Here is a 9,858-nt window from a genome sequence, read left to right as displayed (position 1 = left end):
GGTCAGCGGAGCCGGGAGCCGTAAGCGGCGGCGCGGGACTTGCTCCCCACGGGGCGGTCCGCGCTCCCCCGGCGCTCCGTCCGCGTGGGTCTGCGTCTCTGTCTCTGTCTCCGTGTGCCTCTGCCTCTTCCTCGCCATCACCGCAGCCGAGATGCCAGCCCTGGCCCCCGCCCTGGCTGCGGGGGCGGCCCGGGTTCTGCTGGCGCTGGCCGCGGCTCTCTGCTGGCCGCCGTGCGCCCCGGCGGCCGCGACGCTGAACACCGTGTTGGTGAACTCCAACGCCATCAAGAACGGGCACTCGGGGCCCGGCGGGGGCGGGGGCGGGGGCGGGGGCGGCAGCAGTGTGGCGCTGGTCCCCTTCTGGGCAGTCAGCGTGGCGCCCGGGGACAGCGTCCTCTTCGACCGACCCAACGGGTACATGCACGTGGACAACAAACACCAGGTGGGCACCGCGCCTGGGCACCCCCCCCCAGACTGTGGCGGGTGGAAGGGGGCGGTGGGAGTCTAGGGCATCACCAGCCTGGGGACCAGAGAGTTCCTCTGCAGACCCTGATGGACGGAGAGGGGTGGCAGGGAAATGCTCCTGGGAGCGAACTCTAGACGAATTGAGGAGATGCCTGGTGGGGGCGGAGTGGGGCTCCAGGAGCTTTCTGAGAAAGGGGGTGGTGACTACTGTCTCGTTGGGGGTGATGGCTGAGAGGCGCGGGGAGAACGCGGCGCGTCGTAGTGGGCGAGCTCTGGCCTGGGAGGCCGAGGATGCCCGGCCCACGCTAACTTCGCCACCAACGTCGCAACCTGCGTGCCCTCAGTCCTAGTGAACCAACTGCTCCAAATCTAGAATGTTACTGAGAGGATCGGGGATGGAAAGATGGAAGGGACTTTGGAGGTCATTCAACCCTTTTATTTCCACTACGGGGAAAATTGGGATTCAGAAAGGGGCGCGGAGGGTGACTTTCTCCAAGTCACTCAGGTAGTTAGGGGCAGCTGGCATTCTCCGAATATAACCCACTGCGGGCTGCTGCGAACATCAGTTTCTTCTTCTGTAAAATTTAGAGATTTGGGTCTGGAAGGACCCTTCCAGCTCAAAACAATCCATCAATGTGCCCTTTTTTTAGGAGCCTACTGTGTGCTAGACCCTGGGTTGAGCACCAGGGCTATTCAAAGACTAATACTCCAATCGACCGGGTTCAGATTCTGACTTCGTTTGTTTGTTTTTTGTTTTGTTTTGTTTTGTTTTGTTTTGTTTTGTTTTGTTTTGTTTTGTTTTTGTATGAGCTGTGTGACCTAGGGAAAGTGATTTAGCCTATTTGGGCCTCAGTTTCCTCTTTCGTAAAGTAAGGTTTTGTGGCGGGAGGCTGTCCAAGGCAGGTCCCTGTCAGCTCCAACTCCTAGGATCCTTCTTAGCCGGCTCAGAGGTCTCACCACGCCCTCCCCATCTTCTCTCTTCAGCAACATTTTATGTGTGTGGATGACAAGGATTGCGGTCTGGAAGAGTACTGCGACATCGGCTCCCGGGGCCTTAGCAGCCCAGGCGGCGGCGGGGGCGGCGGCAGCATCGGGGTGCAAATCTGCCTACCCTGTCGGAAGCGCCGCAGGCGCTGCCAGCGTACGGTCATGTGCTGTCCGGGAAATTACTGCAGCAATGGTGAGTGGCCCTGACGCCCTCCTGGATCCCCGTGCGTGCCTCACCTGGGCTTCACTCAGCCTTCACCTGGGGCTCCCCTAGCTTGGTCCCTGGGGGAAAAATGTGGAGCCCTGGAGCCCCCTCCCAACGTAGGGAGGCCACACAGCAGATTACAGCTTCTGAAGAAAAAGAAGTTCACTTTCTCCCGTTTAGGAAGAGAGGAAGGTGATGGCAGGAAGCCTGGGCCCAGACAACTTACCTTGGCATTTCTCTCTCTGACGGCACCCGTCAGGAAAGCATACAAACCTTAAGTGTGCCACAGAAATGACAACTAGTGGTGGTGGTGGTGGTAGTTGTGGTAGTAGTGGTGGTAGTAGTAGTAGTAGTAGCAATAGTAGTAGTAGCAATAGTAGTAGTAGTAATAGTAGTAGTAGTAGTAATAGTAGTAGTAATTGGGGCAATCTATTGTAGTGAAAAGAAAGATGTTTGGAGTCAGCACCTGCATTTGAATCCTAGTCCTGACACTATACTGCCTTTGTACCCCAAGGTCAAGACCCTTGTCCCACCTCTGCCCAGCCCCTTTCTCCTCCAGCTGATTTTATGCCTCTATAAAATGAGGCTTTGAACTCTATGCTTTCTCTCTTGGGTCCCTTGCCAGTCTGAAACCTAGACTGCTATGGAGGCACAGTAGACAGAGTGCTGGCCTTGCAATCAGGAATCCAAGGCTTCTGGATTTAGACATTTACTTATTACCTGTGTAATCCTGGGAAAGCTACTTAAGTTCTGTACCCCTCGGTTTCCTCCTGTGCATATCTTGGTTGTACATAGCTCTTTCTGGCGGTCTTCCCCCAGTAGATTGTGAGCACCTCGAGGGTAAGGACTGTCTTTTGCTTTTCTTTGTCTCCTCAGCCCTTAGCACAAGGCTTGGCACAAAGTAAGTGCTTAATGGATGTTAAATGATAATAATAGCATCAATTTTGCAGTGTTGTTGGGAGGCTCAGTTACTACTACTACTAATACTACTAGTACTACTATAGCTACTACCACCACCACCAGTACCATCACCACCACCACCACCACCTGTTAAAGTTATTAGCTCTCATTAGTTTTAGAGATTAATAACTCAAGTTACTAGGCTCTCAATAAAGCTTTGGTTTGGAGTAGAGGAATTAGGAGCTACATAAGAAAGGAGTCCCAGTGCCCAGAGCAGCACCAAGTGGGGCTGGGTGTACTTAAATTGCTATTTACTTTATTTTTCCATTTGTTTACATTTTAATAGAAGTAGACCTAGAGTAGAAATAGAAATTATCCAATGACTACAATAAATGACTCCTGTTTCAAAAGAACATGCACGGTCCAGTGGAGAGAATGACTCTGAAGTCCAAAGGCTTAGGTGCCAATCTTGCCTCTGATACTAGAGCTTTGATCATCTGAATGTGCGTAAGAGCAAATATTTATCTTCAAGGAATCTCTGAGATCATCTAATCTAACCCCTTCTTGTGTAGTACAATAGAAGGAGATCCTAGTGTGGAGTTAGCAGGCTTGGCTCCCCAACCTGACTTTGTCCTTTACTGATGGTGTGGTCTTGGACGAGTTGATACTATTTCCTCATTTGTAAAATAAGAGGGTTGGCCTGGTGACCTCTGAGGCTCCTTGGAGCTGACCTCTATGGTCCCTCCCACTCCTCCATCTTGGATCCCACTGATGATGCAACTAAGACCTAGAGATCTGGGGTCTATGGATCTAGCAGCTTGGGCAGAGTCTCAGCTAGTAAGTGGATCAGCTGGGATCTGAACCAAGATCTTCTGACTTTGAATCCAGACTCTTTCACCTGAGTCATGCTATAGATATGCACCAAAATACTTATCTGTGTGTGTGTGTTTTTCATTTGCTAGCACAAACCTCCAAACCTCCAACCCCCAAAATTGGCATGTTCACACAAACTCAGTTGTACACAGAAAGTGCTTTAAAAAGTCTGGATTCTGGCCTTTGTGTTGTTAGGTATGTGTATCAGGGATAGGCAGCTCATCACTTACTACTGCTGTGGCCTCTTAGTTCCTTGGGGTTCCCATCTGGAGAATGAGGAGGTTTTAATTGATAACCTCTAAGCTCCCTTTCAACTCTATATCTTTACCTTTATTATAAACTGAGAGAGAGAGTTTTGTGGGGCATGTAAAACGATGGTTCACCAAACGGGTTATAATCCTGGGATAAAGTGACCTGGATGGCCAATAAAATAGCACATCTGAGGCAGAGACTTCAGCCCTTGACCAGCACCTCTTGCTTTTTTTAGGGATATGTGTGCCTTTGGATCAGAATCACTTACATGCAGTAGAAATGGATGAGATGACCACAGAACCAGTGAATAATGACCACAGTCTCTTAGAAGGCCAACCTAGGAGGACCACTCCATCTGCCAAGACCAAAGGTAAGAGAATACATGACCCTCCTCCCTTCCAGTGATGGCATCCTGCTCTCCTCCCCAGGAAGCAAGGACCAACCTTTGCATTTAGGATTGGACACCAGGATTGTAATCCCAACTCTGTTACTTACTAACTGCCAGTAAGTAACTTCTCTGAATCCCAGGGAAATGGGATAGTGAAGTATAGTAGAAAGAGTACTAGGTTTGTTCTCAGAGGATCTGGATTCATATCTTGACTCTACTATCTACATGATCTTGGGAAAGTCCTTTAACATCTCTGAGCCTCAGTTTCCTTAATTAAAAAAATAAGGCTGTTGGACAAGATGTTTCCCCTATCTCCAAAGCGCTACAATTCTATGAATCACAGAATCTCAAGAATTAGAAGGTTTATCAGGAGCCATCCAGTCCAAACCCTTATCTGGACAATAATCCCTTCTAACGCCTACCTGTCAGTTGGTTATTCAGTTTCTGACTGAAGTCATCAAAGGAGGGGGACCCTACCGCCTCCTGAGGCAGGCATTTCACTTTGGAGTTTCATTATCAAGCTGTTTTATTTTTCCCCCTGACTTCAAGCCTAAATTGACCTCTTTACCTCCACCCACTGCTCCTTGTTGCCATGTCAAAGAGATATTATTTGCAGAAAAGTGCTTAGTACAGTGTGTCTGCACACTGTAGGCACTACATAAATGTTTTCCCCACTCCCAACTCTGGGGTCAAAAAGAAGAAATCTGATTTCTCTTCTTCATCAAGAACAGTTTCAGTAAAATGAGAATATTTATACTACCTGCCCCAGATTGTTGTTATGAGAAAGAAAAGCATCACAGAATGAGTTTAGAGTCCAAAGATCGAAAAGTCCTGGCTCTGCTGCTTACTACCTGGGCAAGTCACTTACCTCCCCCGGGCCTCAGTTTCTTCATTTGTCAAGTGAAGAGATTAAACTAGATGGCCCCACCCCCAGAGAAATCCAATGATCTGAGAGTACTATTTAAGCATAAATTATTACGGCCCACTGTAATAATTCCATCGATAAAAGAAACCACTGCTGCTGATATAGGCCGTTCACTCTACTATAGACAGTTGCCTGAGGTGCTCGAGGGGTTAAATGAATGGCCCCTGGTCACATAATGACTATGATCAGAAGCAGGATGTTAAACAGGGTCTTCTTTATGCTCGGTCATGCTTCCTCTCTCCGTGTTACGGTGTCTCAGAGAATGGAAGCGCCCTGAGGCCAGGGATTGCTACCTTTTCTCTCTGGTAAATGCTGGCTGGCGAACTGATTCTCGGCAGGTCACATTTTGCTCTTTTCCCCAGGTCAGGAAGGTGCCGTTTGCCTGCGCTCCTCCGACTGCGCCGATGGTCTCTGCTGTGCTCGACATTTCTGGTCCAAGATCTGTAAGCCCGTGCTCAAGGAAGGTCAAGTGTGCACCAAGCACAGAAGAAAAGGCTCTCATGGATTGGAGATTTTCCAGCGCTGTTTCTGCGCGGATGGCCTGTCCTGCCGCGTGCAGAAAGACCATTTAACCAACAACGCTTCTAGGCTTCACACCTGCCAGAAACACTGAACCGCCCTTGGGGATGGCGGCTGCTGATGGACTCCTGTGTTTGACATCGAACCTTTTCGGGGAAGGACACTTTCAGTGTTTACAGTTGCACTCTCCAAATGCTCCTTCCGGAAGCCTGGAGTGCAAAAACGGCTTTGTTTCTGTAGGAAACGAACTCTATCCAGTGACTGTTTGCAGTAAATTACTGTGTTGTAAATATCCAATGTGGCATTTCCCTGTACATGCTCCCAAACTTTTAATTATTTTTCTAAAAGTGCCGCATGGTCCACAATTTACCCACAACCTGTAAATTTTGTACACACTGGTGATGTTATCTTGAGTCTGATAAATGTTCTATTTTAATTGAAATAAATGATTTCCGCTGAAAGGTTTTGTCTTCTCCCTTTGTTAAGCAGAGGTGAGTGCTCATTTGCCTTTTGGGAGAGATCACAGACTTAGAGTCAGAAGGAACTGTAAAAGAAAATCCAGGCCAGCCACCCCTTCATTTTAGGGACTAGGACAGGTGAATTAAGTGACTTACCAAGGTCACATAGGTAGTGGGCAATACCGACCCCAAGCCCTCTGACTCCAAATGTGACTCCACTGCACCAAACACGGGTGGAATGATGGGCTTGGAGTTAGGAATAACTGGATTCAATGGGCACCTCTGACCTTCAGGAGCTCTGGTAACGTTGGACAAAGTGGAATATTTCCTGGTGCTTCAGACAATTTCCCAAGGCTTTTCAAGCACTTACACCTAATAATTTCTTTAGGGGATGAATTTCCCACACCAGAAGTTATCAAATTGACAAAAATCCCATCTTTCTCCTCTCTTTGACTAGCTCATCATACTCAAGTATCTTAAACTACAAAAGCCTGCTCCCTGGCTAAAGGGGAGAGGTCTGTTGTTGGGATAGGGACGACACTGATTCATTCAAATATTCTTATTTCTAAGCAGTCTCAGAATAAAACTCACAAGTGGAAAAATGTGGAAAAATCACAAGTCAAGATTAGTTTTGGTGTCATTATCTTTAATTTTTTTGTTTGTTTACGTGACAGAAAATATGTGATTTTTTTTCAGGGTTATTCTGGGGCAAGATATAATCAAAATCTAAGATGATGTCATCAGCCCCAACTGATAAAAAGCAAAAATCTCCCAATGAAATCTTAAAGTACTTGATGAGGTCAAATAACTCACTCTCCTAGAGTATTTTATGGTTTGCAAAGCATTCTCTATAAATGACACAATTGTCCCACCATGGATGGTATAATAAATTCTAAAAGACTAACTAATTTCTAACTATAATTTACATTTCTATACCACTTTAAAATTCAGAAGACCCTGAATCAGCATCAGCCTGATCAGGTAGTCTGACCATTATCATACTCTTTGTAGAGATGAAAAGTGTTGACCTTGTGAGGTTTAGTGACTGGCCCAAAGTCACACCAGAAGACATCAGAACCAGGTTCTGAACCGAGATCTGACTCCAAGTTCAAAGCCCTTTCTGGTTCACTCTACATCAACCTTAAGACTCAATTAATAACAATTAGAACTAAATAAATAGAATAAACCTAAGAGTCATGCTGTATATTTGTAAAACATTTGGGGCAATTCAAATTCAGCTAATGATCAAAAGGGCAGATGGACAGGTCCAGGAGCTGAAGAAGACAACTGAAAATATCTTAGAAGTTAGGAGGCTGCCACTGTGCTGAGTAACCAATGAAAGGATGTATTTTGTGGGGCCATCAGTATATTTCAAATTTTGCTGGAGGTTGACTCCTGCCGTTGGAAGGCTAATAAGGCATTTAATTTTCCTTCCTTGACATTTTGATTTGCCAAGTATGACCGAGTTTTGACTCCACCATCCATATTCCTTTTCTGTGATAAAACAGAGCTCTCACTGTCTCCGCTACTGGGAATACAAAACTGACTCATGCCTTCAAATCTTAATTGGCAACTTTCTCTTTGCTCCACAAATTCTACATGGGCATCCAATCATGGATCCTTAGGGCTGCCTCTAATTCTTTCAATGTTAAATTGATACCAATGGAATACATAGGGGCTAAGCCTCTGTCCCCATTGTTCTCTCTCTACATGAAATCTAATTAAACAATGTATTTATTGTGGTTTAGTCCTGTGGTTTCATCAAATTAGTGTCTTTTACCACCACTTACGGTCTAAAAGCAGACTCTTAAACTGGTGTCCATGGTCTCTCAAGTGAATAGAGTTGGAGGGGGAGGGGTCTATAAACTTGGTTGGGAAAAATTACATCTTCATTGGTTTTTTTTTTGTTTGTTTTTTTAAGTTTTTTTTTCTTTCTTTCTTTTGGAGAGGCAATTGGGGCTAAGTGACTTGCCCAGGGTCACACAGCTAGTGAGTATCATGTGTCTGAGGCCGGATTTGAACTCAGGTCCTCCTGACTCTAGGGCTCTATCCACTGTACCATCTATACATCTTTATTGTTATGAAGCTTTAGCATTTCCTTCAATTGTTTGAAAACATGATTCTTACATAGTATCTTTAGATTTTACCAGATTGCCTGAGGAGTCCATGACACGAAAAACCAGAACTGTGTCTTAGAGAATTGTCTGAAGTATTGAAAGGTTAATTGACTTGGCATTTGTCAGACAACTCAGATGCTTGAGGGAGGACTTGAACTCAGGCCTTTCTGACTTATCCATGACATCATGCTACCTCTCACCTCATCTGTGTGTGTGTGTGTGTATATATATATATATATACACACACACACACACACACACACACACATATATCTGTTTTGATGCTGTGTGGTTTATATGGAGGAAAGGGAGAAGAGCCCTTATTTTTCTACTCAATTCTTGCCTCTCCATACCTGGGAAACTCAGTGCTCTGGGCATTTAAAAGATAGTAATTGAACAAGTTCCAAAAAAAAAAAGTTTCTCAGCTTTGCAGCCAGAAAGGGAGATGTTCAAGAATTGGCTTGTTCCCTAAAGCATTTCAGATTTAGGGGACTTCAAGGTCTGCCCCTAAACTGAAGGGCTAGGATATTTCCTTACACTGTCTTTTGTTGGGAAGTTTCAGCTTTCGTGCCTAGGAGAAATTTTCTCTTCCTCTGTGGATGAGCTTTGTGCATTGCCAGGAAGGCCTGATGCTGAGGCCTGGATTCTCAACAAAGTACAACAGACGAGAGGAAACAGGAAACTGCTTTCTCTCAATGACTACTTTCTCCCAAGACAGAAGAGGCCTCTATTTGAGAGGAATAGGCTTTGAATTTGACAGGTCCTAGTTATCTGATCCCTTCCTTGCCGTAGGAATAAAGAGGCTAGAGCTGGAGAACAGCATCTTTCCAAGGGTACTGAATTTGGAGAGGACTTGAGGACCTGACCCTGCTGGGTACTCTAACTGCGACCTTGGGCAATCACTTCAGCTCTCTGGAGCCCAGTTTCTTCAGAGGTAAATTGAGAGGATTGGACAAGACAACCTTGAGGTCCCTCTCACCTCTAAATTGATGAACCCACATTTACCATCCAGACCAGCCCATCCTTCATTGGAACTATGTCTTCTCTCCAGTCCTCCCTTCTTTCATTGCTTCATTTCCCACCCTTACCGATGGCCACTCTGGCCCTCCTGCTTTTCTCCAATTCAGACTCCATCTACCCCCTAGACTCGAATAGGTCATCCAGGTTGCCCCTTCATGCCCCTTTCCAAACCACTCCACCAACTCTTGTTCCCTATTATGTGTTGACTTCCCCTATTAGAGCATAAGCTCCTTGAGGGCAGAAACTGTCCTGCTTGCCAGCATTTGTATCCCCAGGACATAATGCCTTTATTGCAGTTCTGACCAAGTAACCCTCCCCCCCACCCCATTAAGTAAAGTCTAGTCCCCTCCAGCAGTAAGTATATAACATCCTCTCTTTGCCTTTTAAATCCCTTGAAAACCTTGTCCCCTCCTGCTTTTAATATACCTTACTCACACCCCATGTGTGTGACCCCTTTGCTGTTCCTCTTCCATATTCAGGCTCCAGGCATTTTCACAATCTGTCCGCTGTACCTAGAACTCTCTCCCTCCTCATGTCCACCTTTGGCTTCCCTGGCTTCCCGGCTCAATTGCTGGGAATTGCTCAATCTTCTGTAAGAAGCCTATCCTGATTCTCCATAATTTTAATGCTTTGATTCATTACTTCCCATTGGTTTCATATATATAATAACTATGTATTATGTACAAACTACATACAAACAAAAGATAGATAGATAGATAGATAGATAGATAGATAGATAGATAGATAGA

The 9,858-nt window shown here is 45.9% G+C and overlaps 1 protein-coding gene across 1 annotated transcript; it reads left to right on the top strand.

The window, feature by feature from the left end:
• The first annotated feature begins 151 nt into the window (after nucleotides 1-151).
• DKK1 (dickkopf WNT signaling pathway inhibitor 1) lies at nucleotides 152-5,932 on the top strand. Its single transcript, XM_027840734.1, has 4 exons — nucleotides 152-442; nucleotides 1,450-1,645; nucleotides 3,918-4,052; nucleotides 5,358-5,932. Exons 1-4 carry the CDS (start codon nucleotides 152-154, stop codon nucleotides 5,606-5,608), a joined length of 873 nt encoding a protein of 290 aa, XP_027696535.1. The 3' UTR covers nucleotides 5,609-5,932.
• The last annotated feature ends 3,926 nt before the right edge of the window (nucleotides 5,933-9,858 follow it).

The sequence above is a fragment of the Vombatus ursinus genome, unplaced genomic scaffold (assembly GCF_900497805.2).
Source record: "Vombatus ursinus unplaced genomic scaffold, bare-nosed wombat genome assembly UNPS02014847.1, whole genome shotgun sequence".
In the NCBI taxonomy this organism is placed as follows: domain Eukaryota; kingdom Metazoa; phylum Chordata; class Mammalia; order Diprotodontia; family Vombatidae; genus Vombatus; species Vombatus ursinus.
The sequence above is the reverse complement of the archived record's forward strand: the minus strand, read 5'-3'. Positions and strand labels throughout refer to the sequence as shown.